The sequence below is a fragment of the Cariama cristata genome, unplaced genomic scaffold, assembly GCF_000690535.1.
Source record: "Cariama cristata isolate BGI_N322 unplaced genomic scaffold, ASM69053v1 scaffold29556, whole genome shotgun sequence".
NCBI classification, from domain to species: Eukaryota; Metazoa; Chordata; class Aves; order Cariamiformes; family Cariamidae; genus Cariama; species Cariama cristata.
In genome coordinates this window covers 7,570-29,780 of record NW_009622037.1, presented here as the reverse complement: position 1 = coordinate 29,780, position 22,211 = coordinate 7,570, and the positions used below count along the sequence as shown (strand labels likewise).

The 22,211-nt window shown below is 38.7% G+C and overlaps 2 protein-coding genes across 2 annotated transcripts in view; one reads left to right on the top strand and one right to left on the bottom strand.

The window, feature by feature from the left end:
* Positions 1-2,762: 2,762 nt before the first annotated feature.
* LONRF1 (LON peptidase N-terminal domain and ring finger 1) lies at positions 2,763-11,930 on the top strand (the record flags this gene model as incomplete). The annotated part of the gene is made up of 11 exons (XM_009702201.1): positions 2,763-2,881; positions 4,619-4,741; positions 5,355-5,501; positions 5,954-6,191; positions 6,272-6,362; positions 7,182-7,296; positions 7,878-7,999; positions 9,184-9,342; positions 9,449-9,611; positions 10,005-10,154; positions 11,298-11,930. Coding segments are annotated over 11 exons (1,586 nt in total), but the record flags the coding sequence as incomplete, so codon positions are not given.
* Positions 11,931-21,485: 9,555 nt separating this feature from the next.
* Positions 21,486-22,211, bottom strand: part of PAICS (phosphoribosylaminoimidazole carboxylase, phosphoribosylaminoimidazole succinocarboxamide synthetase) — a gene marked incomplete at its 5' end in the record, with an annotated part of 8,028 nt that continues 7,302 nt past the window's right edge. The window contains one exon of the mRNA XM_009702199.1: positions 21,486-21,896. Within this exon, the coding sequence (XP_009700501.1) occupies positions 21,730-21,896 (167 nt within the window). The remainder of the gene's footprint in view (positions 21,897-22,211) is intronic.

Below are 22,211 nucleotides of genomic sequence, written 5' to 3'. Positions count from 1 at the left end.
GTTTGCTTAAGGTTTTGTCCAGCTGGATCATGAAAACCTACAAGAATGAAGATTCCACAGCCTCTTTGAGCAACCTGCTCAAAGGTTAATTATCCTCATAGTGAAAAATTTTCTCCTTATTTCAAGTCTGAACTGCCCTTGTTTCAGTTTTTTCCCCTGTGCACTTCAGAAAAGAGTCTTCTAGGTAGCCTCCTCTTGGATTCTGGAAAGCTGTTGGGTTCTCCCAAGGCCTTCAGGAATTGTTTTCCACTGGACAAGCCCAGTTCTCTCAGCCTTTTCTAATGGATTGTGTGTTCCAACCCCTGATCATTGGGGTCATCCTATAGTGCTGTATTACTAAATACTGTGTCCTAAAGTTTTTCTGCATAGTGGCCGTGATGTGCATGTCTTTTATTTTGAAGAATTTGGTATGTAATTAAGAACCGTATAAAAAGCATCCAGGATCAGACTGGAGATGGTCCACTCATTGGTATGCTTATGCTGACAGTAGCCAGGAGCAGATGCTTTGAAAGTAATATAAAAAAAAATGTATATTGAGTGGGTTTTTGTGTGTACACCTTCATATACTTTCCTATTAATGTAATAATAACTGGTGTGCATAGTTGTGCACTGAAAGTACTTGGCGTCTTTATTAAAATCATTTGTCTTTGGGTGTGCTAGAAGTGAGCCATTTCTGTATTTACAATATATTGGGTTACTGAAATTGAAAATTGAAGCACAAATTGTATTTTTGCACTGTTTAGTCTTTGGTCTAAGGATTTGAAATAGTTTTGCATCCTCTCTTTAGGTGGCAGACATTAAAATATATGCTGAAACATTGCAAAATGATGTTTTTGCAATCACAAAGGCTAGAAATTAAATTATGGTTGCAAAATTGGACATGCACATTTAGATCCTTTGGTCTTGCAAATATTTAGACCCGATTTGTTATATGTATTGACCATTCATTGGCAGCGTTTGTGTGTGTCATCCTAAACTCCTTGGTTTAGCCCTTTTGTTTTCTATCAGTACAATTGGAATCATGCTTTTCTCTTTGAAAAAGAAATGGACAAAATGTCCACCTGCTGTAGACTTGAGCTCACGTTTTTATCTTCAAACTACCCCTCGCCCTCCCTGCAGAAAAGAAGGCTCGTAGTTCCTCAGGTCATGTTATACACTTGGCAGTCTGAAAAAGATGAGCTCCCTCTGATATGCAAATAGGTAGCTTTTCACAGAACAAAGACCTGCACTTAGTGCTACCTCTGAAGAAAATAATTTGGTTTGATACTAACTCTGCTGGACAACAAAGAGTCAAATACAACAGAAAAACGGTCTGAAGAGTTTGATCTGAGCTCCCACCTTACTACGCTGTAGCAGTCACAAAACACAAAGCCACAGGGAAGCAGGCTTCAGAGTTGTTCTGCGTGCAGAATTAGTGTTTAAGTCCGACAAAGACAGTTGCCCAGACTTCTGTTAATACAAACATTTTATTATGTTTAAAATAAAACCCAAGACAAACCAGGCTTCGGGATATTTGTATTTGAAGGCAAACTGTCAACTCGGAAGAAAGACAACTCAAATCAGAAAGACACTTTAGTTTTAGCTGTGAAATCTTCTGTGAGCTTTGATTTTCTTAACCCTTTCTTTTCCATAAAGGTTGGTTTTTTTTTTTACATGTAGCGTTGTGGATCTCAATACAAAACAATATGTTGGAATATGTGGGGACGTTGACCAGTCTGGCTTTTAAATGTAAAACAAGTTAATGCTGGAAACTATGAAAATTTAAACTAGACATTTAGAATAGACTAACATACAATATCAAATTGAAATTATCCCCTCCCAAGAAAACCTTGTTGAAACAAACTTAAAGAACTCTTTAATTTTAGTATTGTTTACAGTAGACCAGTGTTTGACTTTTCTGTCTCATTCAATGAAAAGCACAGGTGTATTTTTTAAAAAGACCAAGAACAACGCAATGTGCTGGCATTTTTTCCAAGCAAACAACTACAGTTAGTTCTGTTATGAACACTGTAGTTTTAGTGGCATGGAGATGGGATGGGTGTGTTTCCCATTTAGAGAGTGCTTTACTGAAAGTGCAAAATGCTGTGTGTTGGACATGAGAACTTGCCCTTACTGAACACATACTAATGTTTTCCCGTTGCGGAGATTCTGCTGGTACAGTGAGGCTGCCAGCTGGTGTTAAAGGCTTTCTGGTGTTGGCTTGCTGGAACAGACTGCCCAGGGAAGCGGTGGATTCACCATCCCTGGAGGTATTTAAGAGACGTGTAGATGTGGTGCTTAGGGACATGGTTTAGTGGTGGACTTGGCCATGCCAGGTTTATGGTTGGACTTGATGATCTTAAAGGTCCTTTCCAACCTAAACAATTCTATGATTGTCTCTCTTTTCAGACCACATAGTGATAAAGCCTACTCCTGATACTTAACAGATGGATACCGTTGTAAAAGTGGCATTTATTGTCAGAGCAGTACTGAGCAATTCCTTATTCTGTCAGCCTCAGTGTTAGATCTTTTAAAATAAATTTTCTTGTTGCTGCAAGATACATTGCAGGGTCCAAAATTTGATTTTTAGCTTGAAAGACATGAGCCTGGAATCACTGCCACTTTTGTTACCCAGACACTGGGGGGTGAGGGAGATGTACTCCGGTAATTTTGAAAGTATGGTACAAGAAAGTGTGGTTATGACATATCACTATGAAAGCGTATCTAATTAAAAATCACAAATATCTGAATTATTAAAAATGTTACTTAATTTTTGCCTTCAGATTCCAGTGACTTGATGCTCAGGATTTACAGAGCTGAGTCATATGTTGGCCTCCAAGAATATAAAACAGCCATAGAAGATCTAAATTTCGTTATTTCTGAAATGCCAAATTGGCCAGAGGTAAGTTGATATGAACTATTTGTTTTTCAAAATCTGTATTTATCTGTAAAATTAATGAATTCTAAGTTATACATGCATCAAGTTAAGAACCTAGGGGAGATACCTTAAACGTTTATCTTGTAAGACATGCAAAATGCTAAAAGCTGTCTTAAAATAGTTACTTATGTGAGACAGGCTACTGATGAGTACAGTGGGTTAGAGCTGATTCACGAATATACTTGGAGTTGGGACAGTTTATGGTGATGTAACCTATAACAGCTGGAGTTTGGAGGTTGTTTTGTTTATTTCTTAATTTTTATTAAGAGAAGGATACTTTGTTTTAACTTGGAAAGTTTTTCTTCTAAAAGCCCAAAGAAACTCAGTGGGAACTGAGCTTTGCAAATAGTGCAGGCAGCTGGGGAGTCACTGGCCTTCAGAATTGTAAGATGCTGCATATTGCAGCCCTGTCTAAACACTGAGCACAGCAGGACCAGCAGGATCTTGCCACGCAAGGGGAGATAACTGCTGCTGTCTTGTTATCTCCTGTGTTCAGCAGTTCCGTGGCTACTGTAAATTCAGAGAGCATCCTACTTTTCGTCTCTTAGCGTTTGGTAGTACTATCTACTTTTTTTCTGTATGTTTGGAAAGAAACCTCACTTCTCTTAACTGAGCTTGGTTTGATGAATTCCTCTAACAGTTCTTATCTCTGTAGGAAAATGAACTGTCCGTAGAGGAGGATTAGCATAGTTTCCTTCTTTGGGATACGTCTTAATGAAACTGCCCAAGTCCATCAAAGATGATGCATGCCCTCATATGGCAGCATTGTTTAACAGATACTGCTGTTCATACTGGCAGTCATTCTGTAGAAGCTACACTCTGGGGGTTTGTTTTGGGTTTTGTGTGTTTGGTTTTTTGTTTGTTTTAAGCTCAGTTTCTGGCCCATTATCCGAAATCTCATACACAGCTAGATATTGTTGTTTTATCTAACTTTTGTTGGATAACTGTTGTTTTTATCTAACTTGGATATATATTACTGCAAATGCAACTTTTAAAAATTGAGATAAGTTGGATAAGGGACTTCTAAGTTCTAGCTTCCTATAGGTAGGTTCAGTAAAATTCAGTAGTCTTTTCTCCCCCCTTTTTTTTCTTTCAGAAAAAATAGTGTACAGATTTTTTTTTTTGTACCTGCTGTCTAGTGTTCAAGAATAAAATATAGTTGGGGGAAGCAATTCCAAAAGGGCATTGTTTTGTGTTAAGAATATAGATTAAGACGTATGAAAGGGATGCATGGTTGTGTGGATTGTTTTGTTTGTAGTTACCCTTCTCCTGCAGGCTGGAACAATAAGGATTTTAATGAAACAGGGTAAAAAGGGTATCCTGTAAGCAGTTGTATGAAGTTGTGTAATAATTTGCACTTCATATTCCTCTTCTGCCCCTCCAAAGGCTCACAGAAGGGGGAAGTTAAGGCCTTTTGTGAATTCAGCACTGGTCAGGTTTTTAACACTTCATGTAAGCCAAAACAAATTAACAGGAAGGAGATTAACATCAACCTATCCTGTGACTCTTCAAACACTGTAGAGGATGTACATCAGGCAAGGCATATAGATCTTCCACACTGTGCACAGCTGAAGTTTGTTGAAGAGCTGTGTTCTTTTTGTCATGGAGAGCTCTAATTCTAACTGTGTTGTTACGCCTATAAGATGAGTACTGCGGTTCTACATACCCTCTGGAAATGTCTTCATGGTATCTGTTTTTCAGGTCTACTTCTGGAAAGGAAAAGTGCTGCAAAACTCTGGCTATGTAGGTGATGCCTTACAATTGTTTCTACAGTGCTTAGCCCTTGATGAGGACTTTCTTCCAGCCAAGCTAGAAGTAGAAAGGGTAATTTTATTTATGAAACTGGATTACTGTCTCTGGCTTGATTCCTTTATAAAGCTCCCATTATGGTAGACTTTGAGCACCTAAAAATCTTCAATATCTACAGAGAAGGTTCAGATGGCAGATTGATTCCTTTCAAGACACATCATACCATATTGAAGAGGTAGTCCTAATGTACACATTTTAAGTACATATGTAAAAGTACAAATGCTTTTGAAGTTACTAAATCAAAATCCAGAAAACTGGAAAGCAGACAGCAAGTTAAATATTCTAAGATGAACTCTTCTGTGCCCACAGCACAACAGGTTTTTCTTTGATAATAGACATTTACATTGAAAAAGCTGCATGGTATTGAGTTGATAACATCTGGCTCTGTTCAATGGGCTCACTTGCTTGTAGTAGAGAAGATTTCTAGATAAATTTCTTTTTAGTAATTTAGGTATGTAAGTTTCTGCTTGTTCTCAACTGTTCTTTCTCAGTTACTGCTTAGATAAAGCTCTGTTTATGAGGATAACTTCATATAGATGAAATTCTTATTTTTGGTATGTAGTTTTATAATAAAGCTATGTCTAGATCCTTTTTCATTATTATGACCATTTAGCTGTTTGTTTTCTAGACATTGTGTGATGTGCTGTCACCAGAGAAGTTAGGAGACAGTCTGAAGGAATCTGCTTGGAATTCACCACATATTCGAAATAAACATTTTATACTTGGTTCTGAGGTGACTGAGTCTTCCTGCAACTTACAGCTTTGTCCTGAGCAGGTAACAATAGGATTACTTTTCTTTTTTGGCTGATACACAAACATCAGACGTTCTGATATCCTTATTTGTCATACTTACTTTCCAGCCTAAATGCTGACTTTCTGTAATTGGCTAAATTGGAAGAAAAGAATTGTGATTTGGGAGTAATGTATTTTCATTTGGAGTGCTAGACTCCTCATTCCAGTGAACCACTTATTAGAAGGCACTGAGGTTTGATATTAGTGACTTCAAAATAAAGAGAAATACAGTTTTTCTTCTCTTTGAAGCAGATGAGGATTTCTAGATTGTTAATGCTAAGCAAATTTGAATACTACCTTGACTTATCAAATTTCTGGAGTTAACTAATGAGCTAACTGTGGGTGTCAGTTTGGCTTATATATCTTTGTGTGTTCACATCTCACATACTTAGATTTGTGTTACTCTTTACAGTTCAGTTCATCTTACTATTACAGAGTTTAGGAGGATCGGATGTATTGGAGCCTGTCAGTGGAAGCTTAAATCGTGCACAATCTGCCCATGCTCTTAACTCAACAAAAGACCTTGCCAAGGAAGATGGCTTAAAGAGAGTGTCTTCTGAGCCCCTTCTCTCTGGCCAAGAAAAAGGTGCTTTGCTGAAAAGAAAGCTTTCCTTTTCAGAACAAGATACAGTTGTATGTGAAGATGGAAGAAACAAACACAAAAAGCAAGGAGGTAACAGTCACTTACTTTGAAATTTAAAGTATTTGCTTGTGCCTTTCTTTGAAGGAGTATTTTGTCTTGCTTTTCCTTAGAAAGTACAAAAAGGGACATGACACTGGCTTTTGGAACAGTTCCGGAGGATTTGATTGATGTATCAGATTTTGAGTGCTCTCTATGTATGAGGTAAGATTTTTCTCCTTGATTCAGCATTTCTGTTATAGATGGTTGACAACATATCTGTTACATGTATAAACTGGGTACTTAGAGGTCGTGATGAGTTCTGATATCAATCAATCATTTTCAGCCTTCCTATATCCCTACAGTTAAATGCTTATTTAAATGTCACTTGCTGTAGTGCTATATAATGAAGTTGTCTTTTAAATTAAACTTGGCATTGTTAACAGGTAGCCTTGTGGTTAAATGTTAGGGTTTTTTTTAGTCAATAAAACTATTTAACTTCTTATTTTGGTAAGGCTAATGCTTAGAAATATTGCCTGTGAACGTCATATTTGTCTGGGAGATGTAGATACTTCAGAATGTCAGTCTGCTTAAATGTAGCTTATGTATTTGAAAGCTCTTATTGAGTTGCCTTAGTTTTCAGAATAAATACCTTAAAACATATGGTGCATATTAAACTGTCCATAGTTATGTTACTAGTATGAAATACTGCTACTAAAACAACTCAGCTCCTCAAAGAATCACTAAATTTTGCATATTCTGAATCTCTGTGTAGTGAGACCAAAATCTTTGTACATTGGGATAAATGTTTAGGTATTTAGAGTGTTGAAACATGTCCAGATTCATCATAAAACAAAAACTGATTGGTGCAGTGGTAAATGGAAACAAACTGCAGTATAGGGGAAAAAGTAGAATAAGGAGACATGACGTTTAATTTTTCTCTGCTTTGTTATTGTATAACTAGTCTTAAAGAGACTGATCACTGACTTTTTTAGCAAAACACACACTTGCCATGGCATCTAACTTCTAATAACTGTGTTTCAGGCTATTCTTTGAGCCAGTGACAACCCCCTGTGGACATACTTTTTGCAAAGGTTGCTTGCAACGATGTTTAGACCATGCTCCTCAGTGTCCCCTCTGTAAGGAGAGTTTGAAAGAGGTACTGTTTCTCAGTAGAGCTCACAAATACAAATATTGTATAATTTTAAAGGCTGTTTCACTTAAACCCAGCAACTTGGAATCACTTGGGTTATGGATTGCTGCTAGAGAAGAAAAACTTCGAGACAAACTTTGTCAACACAAGTTGATTAGGTTTGCTTCAGGGTCTTAGAGGTTTTATGTTTCTGTGACCATCTACTTTATTGGTGTAATTAAATCCTAGGTGTTTGTAAACTTTGGTAACTATTCAGTAAAACCTCTCTGTGATTTCTGTACGCTTTCCTTATTTGTATGGCTGTATAACCTAGGAAATCGATAGGTAAGCATAGAAATACAGACTGAGTTAGACACTGGAGTTGTCAGACACTAAGAACTAAAACAGAGAATCTCATTTTCAAATATTAAAGTAACATTAGGTGTTAAGTAACAAAACACAAGAACTTCAGAGCTGTAGGTTTTCATGGTTTTAAATCTAATTTGTGACACATTTCATATATCATGGTTTTAAAAGCTGCATTTTCTCAAGCCTTTTGTGTATATATATGAAGAAATACTACTATTTTTTTTTTAAATTGCTTACAGTACCTTGCAAGCAGAAAATACAGCATCACAGAACTGCTGGAGGAATTAATAATGAAATATTTGTCCGATGAATTATATGAGAGAAAAAGAATTCATGCTGAAGAAACTGCTGAACACTCAAAGTAAGCTTGCTGTCTTTTATCTAGAAAACTTGAGAGATTAGTATGGAAATCCTTTTTAGAAATGTTTTATCATTTTTGTGATTAATAATGGCATATTATGGATGCAAGGAGGAGTACAAAGACATGTTAATTTGATGTCTTAAATGTGTATTTCAGAAAATTAACAGTGTTTTAACTACTGTGAAAATAAAAAAAAAAAAAATCACACTTTGATAGTAGCAATGTGAGGCTCTTAAGTCCTCTACAAAATATGTTTGCCCTTCTGTTTCTCTTTCTGCATGCACTGTCATGGAGTTTCAGTTTTAACTTTGCTGCTGTTAATGGAATTGTCCTCTTGAGTTGACTGCAGAGCCTCAGATACTTGAATTTCTTTGAGTAGTTCATGATAGACATTTTTTGTATAAAGATAGACGTGATTAAATCATTGGTGGTTTTTTTGTAATCTTGGTGTTTGTTTCCAGTAGAGTTCTTCAGATATAAAGCATCATGTATTGTAGACATGAATGTTGGAAAACTATTTAAAACTATAGCTCATGCAACTTACTTAACAGAATCCATACATTAAGTTGTGTTTTATAGTCTGAAAGGTATTAAAATTAAATACCTGATAATGTTTTAACGCTAACTTGTTTGTATCAACTATCAACTGTACATACTTGATAAAATAGCACAAAAAAAAAATTTGTTTTTCAATTAGGCCTGCTGAGGCATATTGCAAGGTAAAAATTATACCCTAGGTTGCATCTTGTGATCTGGAGTCACATAAAATAATTTAAATGGTGACCTAGCTACTATGTAGTTGCTGCGACATCTTTTTAGTTTCAGGAAAACTGACTCTGAGGGCATCATGGCTTGTACGGCCCAAACTAAAACAATAAGGAAAAAAGTAACTAACACGCCTGTCTCCAAAACAAAGCCCTTCATTCACTGACTAGATATACTCACTAACTAGATAACTGTGAGGCTATTACTATTCAAATCAGTACATAGGTATTCTGTCACTGTTATTAGTATGTTTTTTTATTGTTTATGAACAGTATTACAATATGCTTATTATTAAACTTTGAAAAGAGTGCTTTATGACCTCATATATAGCAAAGATACTGAAAAAAAAATCTGTTGTCTTGGCATAGTTCAGTGTTTAGATTTTTAAGCCACATATTTCTTTTGATCTTCTCTTGAAGCTTGACCAAGAATGTTCCAATGTTTGTTTGCACTATGGCATATCCTACTGTGCCTTGCCCTCTACATGTGTTTGAGCCAAGATACCGACTAATGATTCGCAGAAGTATGGAAACTGGAACTAAACAGTTTGGGATGTGTATAAGTGATTCTCAAAATGGGTAGGTTTACCACCTAATTATAAGCTTCTTATGTCTTTTTTTATTATTAGAAAAGGTGTCCTTTCAGAAGTGTGTAATTGCATTACTGACAAGGTCTCTTTTCTAGTTTTGCAGATTATGGATGCATGCTGCAGATTAGGAACGTTCATTTTCTACCTGATGGACGGTCTGTTGTTGATACAGTTGGCGGAAAGAGATTTAGAGTTTTGCGGAGAGGGATGAAAGATGGTTATTGCACTGCAGACATTGAATATTTGGAAGATGTTAAGGTATCCAGAACGCTGTCTAAATACTTACTAATGTTAATATCTTGAAATTTTTTTGCTTAATTTGTTCTTGAGAGCTCTGTTTCAGATTTTTTAGGTCTCTAGACTACTGGAAGATTCAGTGCCAGCACGTGGAAGAAATGGAAGCTAACTTAGTTTTTTATTATTATAAAGCAACAAAGAAATACTGTGTTTTGTTTGAACAATAGTTTGAAGCTGTAACTTCTTAAAATATCATGAGACTTCTTTACTATTCAGTCATTAGCAATCAAGGTTGAGGAGAATGCAAGAAATGTATCTAAATATAGTTGAAATCGAATGTTTCTTGATTTTTAGCTTAAACACCTTAATTGTTTCTTTATCTCTAATGATATTTTTGTAACATTTCTCCTACAGGTTGCTGATGAAGAACTAAAGAAGCTGAGAGAGCTTCACAATTTTGTTTACAATCAGGCCTGCAGTTGGTTCCAAAACTTAAGAAACAAATTTCGCACTCAAATTCTTCAGCACTTTGGGCCAATGCCTGACAGGGAAGAAAATATACAGGTAAGCCATCATTTAATATCAATTATTAGGTGCTTGTTTCTAAAAATAAAACCTGTGTTAACAATGCTAAATGTTAAAAGAAAAAAACACGCTTTTTTCCCCAACTTTGAAGGCAATGAAGCTTGTTTCTCTTAGGATGAGCAACAAAAGGCAATTGTGTCACTGTTCAGCAGTTTTTGCAGGAAAGGAGAGAAGGATTTTGCTGCTGTGGAGATAAAACCAGTAAACTGAGAACACTTTAAGTTCCCGTAGCATTTTAAACTGTTGGTTTGTGTAAAGCTGTTAGAATTCAAATGGAAAAAAAAAATTTTCTTCCCTGGGACATGTGCAGACAGTAATCTTTGGCAAAGAGGTAATCACAGAGAGCAGTTTGCTCCTTTCTGAGCTGGTGCCTTAAACTGCTGCAGCTGCTAGGATTTGACAAATGTTTCTTAAGAAACTAGCTGCAGCAATCTGTTTTAACCGTTATTATAAACAGTTAATGAAGGTTGGTGAGATCCTGAGAGGGTGGAGGTTGGAGAAAAGTAACATTTAAAAATACAAAAGATTTGGCTTTCAAAGTGGAGTTGTATATGAAGATGGGATCTTATGATGGTGTAGAGAACTGAATAAAGTACAGGAAAAAGTTACACAGTATGTTTTATCAGCTTAGAAGAAACAGATTGACTAGTCCTGCTCTGTCTAGTAGTAGGTAATGAGAAGGGAGTGGAATTGGGAGGTGACAGGGAGGTCCTTCAAATATAACAAAGACAATTGTAATGCAAACGCTAGGCTTCAAGAATATCCAAGCTTCAAGAATAGCGTGACAGTTAATAGATGTAGTTTTTATCAGGGAGGTTTGTTATTGGGTGACTCTCCTATACTTAGCCATCTCTTCTCAAGGAAGCTATGAGCTTCATTTGTTGTCTTTAAAATAATTGCTTTATCAAGCTTAGTTTAAGTGTACTTTATTTGACTTCTCAGTTGGGGAGGGATCAGAAGAGATCCCTTCAGAACTCTTCTGATCTCATGGATCTTGAATTCTCTAGTTAGTATCAGACTTTAAACTAGTCTTTGTCATTGACAACTTTGTCTTTTGATGTCTTCATGTTAGTCAACTATACTACATCGGTTATGGGTAACCAGTTTATCTTTTATTTTTAGGCAATGCCCAATGGTCCTGCTTGGTGTTGGTGGCTTCTAGCTGTTCTCCCAGTAGACCCCAGATACCAGCTCTCGGTTCTCTCCATGATGTCTTTAAAAGACCGTCTGATAAAAATCCAACATATACTCACATATTTTTCTAGAGACCAGTCCAAGTGACTAACCGCCTGGGTCTTCCTGAAAAGTTACTCTGTTCTGGTTGTAGTAGCAGCTGGAATTTTTGCTGCCTTTGCACATCTAGCGCTGGTTTGAGAAGTGTAATGGAACTGCTTTTTCTCTCTCCTCCCCACCCTCCTGACTTCCTGAACCATGTGGTTCTTTGAATCCACAATTTCCTCAACTATGAGAGAAGACCACTGATGATTGCACAAAGTCAATCCAGCTAGATATGTTTTTCATGTTACCTACATTACAATTTGCACTATGTAGAAAAGAACCTATTTGAGACTTGATTAATTTTAGCCACTGACTTTTTAAAGCTGTGGGAAGTGCAAGACTTAAGGCTGACAGTCCAAGTTTACAACATTGAGGAGGTATTAAAGGTTTTGCAAATGTTTGCCTCATACAACCATTCTTTTGCTGTTTGCACAAATATTTGAAATATAGTATTGAATGTCACTGTTGGATATTACTACTCTTGTTGAATTATCTTGACCATGAGTATGGCACAGATTTTTAAGTTATCTTGTAAATGTATGCATCACAAAACAGGTGACATTATGAACTGTATGCTGAACTGAGAGCCATTTTTAAGGAACAAATGCAAAAAAAAAGGTACTTCTGTCTAAAAATACTTAAACTGTGAATATGGTTTACCTACCTAGGCCTGTACATGTTAAAGAGGAAAGTGAAAACTAAATGCTAGTACCAGTTACATTTCTGCTGGGCTCTTCAGGCTGGCCGTTCTTCCAGAGCACACACTTAGTTTATAGAGCTTAGAAGAAGAGATCTTAGAGTGTGCGTGTGTGTGTGTGTATTGGGGATTGTGCATCCAGGACTTAAAAGCTTAAAGTTTTATTTGAACTTTTTCAGTTGGTGCAAATGTGAGTTCTATGCCTTACTCATATCGATAGTAGAGCACACTGCAGTGGCAAGGTTAGCATCATGCTGCCAATAGGTACTTTTTGTAATTAAAGGTTTGCATATTTGTGAATATGTCTGATACTGGCTTTCTTCTATGTAAATCATTTGTAAAATATTTCTTAAATCTTGCTTTTGCTAATGTCTTTAATTTTCAATAAAAGCTAAAAGTTTGTAATATTTTTATCAGAAACTAAAGATCACTTTCATTTTCCATATGCTTCTATTCTGGGTTCTTAAGTAAATCCAGAAGGAGCTGTTTAACCTACATCAAGGTTGTGGGCACTTCATGACATAATTGGTATGTACATAATCTGTTTCTGATTATAGTAGCTGTCTCAGACTGATTACTGGTCAGACAAGGTTTTTGCTGATGTCCTGCTTTTGTATCTACTTTACTTAAGTTAAGGTGGTTTCAGGTGTGAAGTTTGCATTTCACAGAACTTAAAAGTTGTGGGAGACTGTTCTTGCAGAACAGTTAGATATTTCAGAGTCTTGCTCATCAGATGCTTTGTCCGTGTTCTCTTGTGGAGTTTAAGGCTTGAGATGTTACAGGCAACGCAAAATCTGCTGGATCGTTTTTAATGTCAGCTTCTATTTAGGGTAAATTTCCCCTTTATTGTATGAATAAAGTCCTGGGTTAATATTTGGAAAGCTTTATTTGCATAATAAAAGAAGGGGAACCTTTAAGGTTATAACATACTAAAATGGAAAAATAAAACTTAATCTTTCTATCACCATGATCTTCTTAAGAATGCAGGTGATGGGATATTTTTTTTTTCTTGACAGCAAAAAGTCCCTGTAGCCAGGTTTGAAATACCCAAATAATCTAGTGGTAACTTTTTCTTCTTTTTGCCAAGGGCTTTAATTTTGAAATTGAATATTCCCTCGTCTGCTGGAAGATGTGGCTTCTTGGTGTTTTTATATGTTCCCATGACTTTTTAATAAAATAGAAATTCAGATAAAGTGTCAGTTGGCTTGCACTGTCCTGTGCATATCTGAGTTCCACTTCTGGAATTCTAAACCATGTAAGAGAAAACTTTATTAAAAAGTAACAGCAACAACAAAAAAAGCAAAGTTACTGTGGTTTAAGACATGCTGCATTAAGATTGATCATAAGTACCTACTCTTCAGTAACTATTCCACACATATGATCATTCTAGGTGCTGTTTGGCATGATATGAAATTGAGAATGGGGAGGAAAGATTTTTTTTTTTAAAGAGGATTTTTAAATTGAAATTTTTTCAAGTGGTTGTTTTGTGGACTAGATTTTGTCACTTTGCAGTTAGAATGGGGCAGAACAAGCTCACCTGAAGGCTGGCATAGACCTTTCAGTAAGTATCTTGGGGAGATACCATGCTGTACTTTGTACATAGTGTTTGGAGGTTGGGAGTACGTACTTATTCTTTTGATTATCTTTTTTTAATTCCCCCTCCGCCCTGTGTCACACAGCAAGGGTTCTTTAGCTATCAAACAACAAAACAGCAACAGACTAAGGACCAAGTTTGATCAACTTATATTATTATAATGAAGTTGACAATCGACGTAATGAAGCCTGAGCGAAATGTGAGCAATCCAGGCATGAGGAAAAGGGGAAAGCTCACCTGCTGTGTAGGCAAGATACAACACTGTTAATGATTAGTCTTACCTGATGATAAGCAACAGTCAGGGAAACTGTCAGCCTCTCATGTTCTCTGTCACGACATAAGGATGTCACCATCACTGGGCAGCAGCCCTGGACCAGCCCCAAGTTAGTGTTGAGGTGCCTTATTTATGGGATTGCGCCTTCCCTGTTCAGTTGTATGATTGACAAGTTGATATAGATGTGCTGTATGTAAGTGTGAGAACAAAACTGGCTGTGTCTCAAAAGACTGATGATGTGTAAATAGGTATACAATAAATTGAATGTGCATGTATGTTAATGAGAAAAGTCATAAACTTCAACATGAGGGACTGGAGTCACTGCACTGAGAAGTATCTGCCCAGAACTCATGTATTTTTCAGATCTTTCTGGCAAGGACCTCTTCCCAGTTTTGCTAAATTGTGGCCAGAGATCTCACTGAAATTCTCAATTGATGATTAATATTCACCTCTAGTCTCTTTACCTTGAATTGCTCTTACCAAATGCCATTTCTTGTTACGTCTTGGTGCCCTGGCTGAGAACCAATGAACTTTAGGTTCAGAGACTTCAGTTTTCTTGGTGTGAAATGGTGACTTCATGTTTCTCCATCTAATTTGAATTTTCTTTTGAAAATTGGCAAATATACAAGCTTCATCTATCACATTCTTTCTAGCAAATCATTTCTCTGCGGGCCTTTTACTGGTCCTAAGTTTCTTGAAGGACAGTACGCAAAGATGGCTGTAAGATAACGTTGGTGGGGATGGCTATGAAATTTGAAGTGCTGCTAGAACATGAGTAGGGAGGAGTGTTTGCTCTGAAGCCCATGAAAGACTGGGCCAGCTTGAAACATTGCTAGAGGCTTTACAAGACTTGGAAGGAGAGCGTGCTCTTCCTTTTGGTTTTATAAGTCATCTAACCCATTCTATTGAGCTCTGTCCCAGTGTGTGTAGGGTCGGGTAAATACCTGCTAAATACTGAGATTTTACTATAGCCTCATTCATGTTGGTTACAAGTGAGATGGGGGAGAGTTGATCTGCACAACTGAGTCTTCTGGACAACAGCAGAACGGAGATGGACGGTACAAGGCAGCGCTGGCCTGACGTACCCCTTAGGGCCGGGACTGTTCCCGGAGAGAACGGTTGGAACTTTGGCTTTGTGCAGGTCTTCAGGAGCAGCAGATGAACCACAGCTGCTGGCCTGCACCTGACCAAGTCCGCAATGTTGCTCTTTCACTACTGTCTTTGGCGGTAGAAACCTGTCTATCTAGAACTGGATTTCTAATGGGAAGGTGGTGGTTCCAGTTAGTGAGTACGCATGAGATGCCTATTTAAGGATTATTGTATCCATGCCACTTGTTATCACACTGGAATCTGTCCATTACCTTCTTATTTATGTGCTACAATTTAAAAAAAAACCAAAAAACAAACAAACCAAACAAAACACAAACTGTAAAACGTTTAATGCTAGGATGCAAGTTACACTGAAGCCTTTACCAAAACAAAGCAAAATAAAGAGTCCACTGAGTTTTGAGCCTTGATTTTGGTAAAGTTATAGTTTCCTGGATGCTCATGACTGCAACAGCATTTACAGGCAAAGGCCCGTAGCAGGATTTCAGCACGGATTTAAAAACATAATTGCACCAGTGATAGTAGAAGCAGTGTAGCTTAAGTGCAGTCAGGAGTGCCTGTGAGGGTGTAGCTGGCTCTGGGACAAAAAGTTCTGAATGTTGGAGAGGGAGAAGTTGGTAGAGAAGTCTTTATGCTTCTAGTTGAGAGGTTTTGTTTTGTTTGCTAAGTAAGATGGAAGAATGTCCTACACTGGAAATAACTTTTAAAGCAGACGGAGTATGAACCTGTACTAGCTAGGAAGCTGGCCATTTACTAGATGTTCAGGTGTGTTAGAAAAGGGAAATGATGGCATGGGAAACGGGACAGGGAGCTGTGCTATATTAAGACAAATATAGTCACTTCCCAATCCAAACAGAAATTTTCTGGAGCTTGAAATCTTAAACTACTTAATTACATCACCTATTTGCGTGAGCGTTGGTTCCTCGCATTCAAGAGCTTTCTGGTCCGTCAGCTCGGGTTGTGTCCATCAGTGTAAAGAGCTGTACAGGGTGGTTGGCAAAGCGGGCTGGCTTCTCCCTGACGCTGCTGTAAGGTGGTGGGGGTTTGAGGGGGTTTCTTTTTTCCCTTTTGCTACTTTTATTTTTTATTTTATTCCCCCCCCTTGCGTCAAAGCTGACCCAGTTCTGACGGAGCACTACTTGCCGGGGCTGCCCCGGGCCGCCCGCTCCCCGCCGCGTACCAGGCGCTTCCGCGTGCTGCCCCCTGCTGGAGGAAATCCCGCAATCGTGGAAGCTCCGAGTTCCGCTGGAAGACAGAGCCTGTTCCCTCCCTTCTGTGGAAAACTCTATCCTTGAAAAAGACTCGAACTTGATGTTTGACATTCTCAGGCATCTGTTGAGCTTTTGGCAACTTGTTTGCCGTACTATTTTTTCTGTCAAGGTATCCTCCGACTGGTGGTGAAGTCTGTCATCAGGAGGGGAGAAAGAGAGAAAAGCTGTTATAGTTAATTCTTTTACCAAGTTCCATGCAAATGCATCTTAATTCCTTCTTCAAGAAGATTTGAATTTTACCTTCCATGGGGAACACCAACTCCTCTGTCTTCTCCGAGTCTAAGATCTTCTCTGCACTCAGGAGGTACTCTTCAAGAAGTTTAAGTCCTTCAGAAAGCTCCCAGTCTAGGTGAACCAATACTTTGTAGTCATCACCATTTCCTTACAGAAGAAAGGTAACAGGATCTGTCTACAGCCTGCTACGAGGCTCCTGAGGCGGAAACTTAAAGCTCTAGAGGCAGTTGCAGCAGATGCAGTTATTTAAGGAAACAAATTGAAACAGTAGGGGGAAAAAAGGGGAAATTCAGATCTTCCCTTCCTGCAAATCTCCGTGTGCCTGTGGTGGTTAAAGCGCTCTTGTAAGAAGTAAGGGAGAAGAAGTTTTGTCCCTTTCCCTCAGTAGAGAGACGATTAAATTTCTCATAACCTGGGTAACTGTTGTAACTGTAGAGCGCTTGTTGTTTTGAGTGAGCAGGTATGCTCTGAGATCCTGGCTGGAACACTGACCTTGAGGATCCTGATGAGGCTTCAATGAGCAAGGGGCTGTTCTACTCTGTCAAGATCTAAAATGCTTCTGCAAAAGCACAACAGCAAATGCTTAAGTGGCTTTGAGGTCCCTCTCGCTCAAGTAGCTGTTGCACAGCAACTCTGAGGAGTTCTGAATGCACACACTCAGAGCTGAAATGGAATAGGGATTTGGGAACTGGGACTGCAACCCCATTCCAGAGGTACTGAAGCTCTGCAGGAAATTGAGGGTTTGTGGTTTTGTTGTTTTTTTGTTTTTTTTTTTTTTTAATCAACCCTCTACAAAACTTTAAAGTTCTTCTCTTGTGTACATACCTTGAAACAAGTCTTGACTGTTCAACCTTTACACCTTATTTTTGTCTGAGCCCAGAAACTGAGGATTCTTTTGAAGCCTTTGAAGTTTTGAACAGGGAAGCGTACTCTGAAAATGTGTACGATGTGCCTACTGCAATACGAGCCAAATACAGTGCAACAGGCACCTCTGGTTTTATTTTAAACCATGGCTCAAGCTTTCCAACGCTATTTCACAATAAGTTGCATTGCTAAAGAAATCACTGTGGCTGTACGAAAAGGTTCAAATGCCCACTCTAGCAAGGGAACAGTCATGGTTTTTCTTTGGGTATGAATTACTTCAATAGCTTTCAAAAAGAAAGGCTTCAAAACCAGGGAGTGCCTCAATGCCACCCCCAAGCAGTCTGGATCGCATCCTCTCCTGGGCCTTCAATTCATTTTTTACAACTCCCCGCAGGCAGAGGATATTGAAGCCCTGCCTTCCGTGTCCTGGAGGGGGGCTTTGCCCTTTGAACTGCGGGTGGAGGACAAACCAGTGGGAGCCACGACTGGTTGTCCCCTCATTTTTACAGATTTTTCAGGCTTGGGGTTGGCCTTTTTTGGAAATGAAATGATGTCCTAAAGGCTGAACACCAGGTGCCACTCACCTGTGCCTGAAGCAGGGTAGGATGTAGAACAAGTCCTGCCCCCAGCACCTCCTTCTGCTAAGGCTAAACAGCTCCTTGCTGATCTCTTTAAAGAGCATATACTTTTAAGCAAGTAATTCCGCTAATTAGGACCTGATCTAATCCAGGGTCCTAGGTTCCACAGCAGGTGCTTAAAAATGAGATTTTTCATTACAGCTATTCCAGCTCAATTTAAAAAAATGCAAATACATTTCAGTAACCCCTCTATGTAACAGTTTTTGTGAAGATAAAAGCGCTTTTTACTGAAGAATTTGTTGGGATATAGTTTTTAAAATTGGACCAAAAAAAAAAAGCAAGTGCTACAAGAGCAATTTCTGGCTGCAGAAATTCTCAGGTTATTGCAACAGCATAATAGTTGGAATGCTGAATCGGGGTGAAGCATTTTCATTGCATAGCAAAAGCCTTGTGAAGAACTTCCAGCTGAACAGCTGACATGCAGCACCTCGGCCTTTAGGACAACCGTGTGAAGTCCTTGCAGATACGATAGACCTTGCAGGTTTTGTCTGCTGATCCCAGCGATGCACATTCAATGCTAACTGCTGTGTCTTAGTACTTCTCTGCAAGGCAACTGCTCAAGCAAGGGTTTGCTCCTGAGAGTTCAGTACAGACTGCACAAAAACCCCCAAACAACCCACCCCATCCAAAAGCTGAAGAATGACCACCTCTATGGCAACTAAAGCATTTGGCATGCTCATGCCCCATGTAAATTGGCACAATTTTACAAATGAATATAATCAGGGTGTGAGTAATTTGAGAAAAGTAACTAGAGACAGTACAGAATATTCCAGGTGTAAGACTCAAACCATTGTCTGTTACTAATTTTTATTGTGTGTGCGGAAGACTGTACAGAAAGAGCAATACAACACAGCCTTGTGGGTGGAAAAAAAGAGCCAGAAAGGGCTGGCTGCAGTTGTCTGTCTCACCACAGTGCTAGGGTACTCGGGTGACTTAACAAGCTTGTCAGGTTGATTACCCGTCAGAGCTAACACTGAGCGTGGTGTTGGGTAGGGAGGGGAAGGGTAGGAAGTGACACCTTCACCTCTTGTGTAACTTCACCCTCAGGTTACATATTGTTACACAGCTGAGCGAGCAGAGTGCTGCCACCAGGAAAAAGAAGTGCTGCACACTCCTTCACAGGTCTTGGCTCTCGGTCTTGTCTGATGACAAGATAATCCAATTCTCTCACCCAAGCAAGACAAAGAGCATGCGCTCATCTCTTTTTGCCAATTAATTTTTCTGCTAGTGTAAGTTAATACACTACTATCTTGTTAGGAGAGCTGGCTGATGGTACGCTTCCAGATGTGCCAGTCTTAAGTATGCAGGCGAGTACAACCTTGGTAAATAGCTTCCTTGCTAAAAAAAAAAAAAAAAAAAAAAAAAGGTGTTGAGGATCTTCACTTTTAAATCAGTGCTTCCACAGAGATGGTACATCACCAAGGAATTTCAATGTCTATGTCATCACTAGCCTTCACTATTATTGATATTTCTAAAAGAAATTTGATAGAAAAGCAACTGCTTTCAAGACTAAGAGAAGTTGTAGCTACTTTGCTGTAGTGTAAGCTTTGACCAATTAAAAAACCTCTGCACTTAACTCCAGAGGAGAGCACCACTGAGAGCTCTTCTATGCAGCTACACGTCAGACATGGTCCCTTCCTGTGAAAGCGAAAGCCAGCAGCAGCATTTAGTGCAGTTACTCACACCAAGGGGTAAGCCTGACACAGTCATAAAGCAGTACCTTAGTGTGAGAAGTGGTATTGTGGTTTTGCTTAAGCCGTAACAGATAGGCGGTCGGAAAGAATGCAAGTTTCCAGGTACCCAAGTATGGGGACAGAGACAGGGAAATGTGTATTCCGCTATAGGGTTAAGTTGCTCTGGCTGACACCACTTATCTTAGCCATGATTAGTCTCTACCTGGTGGTCACCTTCCTGCCCTTATATGGAAGAAAGGGACGATGAACTATCAACTTGGATTTGCAACATAACCGAAACAATAGAGCACAGATGCCAGAATAAGGAGTTCAACCGAGAGGAAGACTTTGAGCTTTCACCTCACGACCCTCAAAGAAGACCTCTAGAGAACAGTGCGCAGATGCAAGTGGGAGGCTATAAATGTAAATAGCTTGGGGGAAATCATTTGAATATGTATAAGACTTCTGAGAAATGGCATGAATATGACTGACTGTCCTAAATAAATACATGGAAGTGAGACTAACCACTGTGCATGCAGGAGGATCATGGAGGTGATCTCCCATGCACCCAGCGCTGAAATAAAGCTTTGCTTCACAGACTTTGTCCTCTCTTAAAAAAACTACATAGGTGAATGTTTCTCACATTAGGAACAAAGTAACACAGCTTCCTCTAACAGCAAGACACTTAACCAAGTATTAGAGCACCTTCCAGACAACTGTCACCTAATACCGTTCTATGCAGGTTTTAGTGCATAAGCTTTTCACAAGATTATTACCTAACTTAAGGTCCTGAAGTTATGTACCACAGCTGATGACTAGGTTTTGAATGTACCTATGCAATAAATCTCCATGAAGCAGATTTGAATTCAATAGTTTATTTATAATTGTAAAAGCATATATGTTACATACATTGAGTAATTGCATATTTGTTAGAATCGTACCTACTCAGAAGATTGGTGTGTGCAAAGACAAGACATTCATGCTTCGATTTCCCCCAGTAGTTTGTTGCTTTACTATGTATTCCCCCCCTTCAGTCCAATTTCCGTAGAAACAGAGTGAGGAAATATAGATCTATAACAGCTAGAGTTATTGAAGTGTATGAAGACAGTCTGGCAACATCTCAGAGGCCCTTTAGAACCCTTGAAAGTAGAGATCTGCCTAGTATTTCAAAGGGCAAAGACTGGACCAGGCAAGAGTTACAGCAAATGGGCAACAAGCCTAGTTACAGTTCACCCCAACCATCCGCAGTTAGAGCTTGTTATGAACAAGAGAACTGGTGTCAACTTTATCACGTCGTTCTGGAAGATATCAATGGGGTATGTATACATACACATATTTAAAACAAACAAACATGTATGTATATACACTTTTAAATAAGGCAGGTATTTATTTCAGGCTTTTAAAACATTTTTCCAGGCCCTTTTCCTATTAATAGAGCATATGTTGCCATTTTATTGCTAAAGAAAGCATATCATTGTTGCAAGCAGAACAGCATCAGCACTGGCCTAGGTTAGCAGTCCAGTCGAGTTAATAAGGTTCGAGACATACATTATTACTATGGAAGAATATTACTGTTACAGAAATACAGAAGACTAGTTGAATTCTATTTAGATCACACCAAATCATTCTTTTGACATAGTCTGTAGTTAACAGTGTATACTAAAAAGCAGAACAGCACCATTTTGGAGCAACAGAGAAAGATACCTAAAATACTACTTCCCCATCTTTTACTAAGTTGTTATATTAAAAAAATACACAAGGGAAGGATGAGGACACAACAGACTACAGCTGCTGCTCTAACAATGCTTTCTTCTGCAAGAAAGGATGCAGGACTTTTGAGCTCATCCAAATGCAAATCCTAATCTGAATGAATATGCACGCCATTATCTTTGTGTAACTAATAAAAGTTACTGGTTAGCATGACTTACAAGGTGCACTCTCGAAGTTTTTTGTCAGCCTGCTTCAAGGAGATCCAGGTGTTTAACATGTTTGATCGCAGTTTGGCCCACACCAAATGGTTGGTTAAACCAAATATCTGGGCAGCAAACTGGGCAGCTCCTTCAGGTGACAGAGTAGTAGGACAGCCAAGACCTGCAGAGAAGAGAGTGCCACTTACCAAAGCGTATTTTGTAGTCAAACAAAACACTGCCTCTGAAGAACAATTTAAGACAGTGTTTCAGCCTCCAGGAACCACATGGTCTAGTTCTGAAGCTACTGAAGCGTCATGCATTCCACTGCTTCTAACATGACCGCTTCCTTGCATTTTAAACCAAAAGCCAGCACACCAAATGACTCTTCTTATACAAAGGTAACAGACTTCGGGCCTCCTAGTTGCCAAGCATGCATTCAAGTTACTAACAAAGTTAAAAACTGTACCAGTAGCAATGCACCTATCAAGGCAGAGTT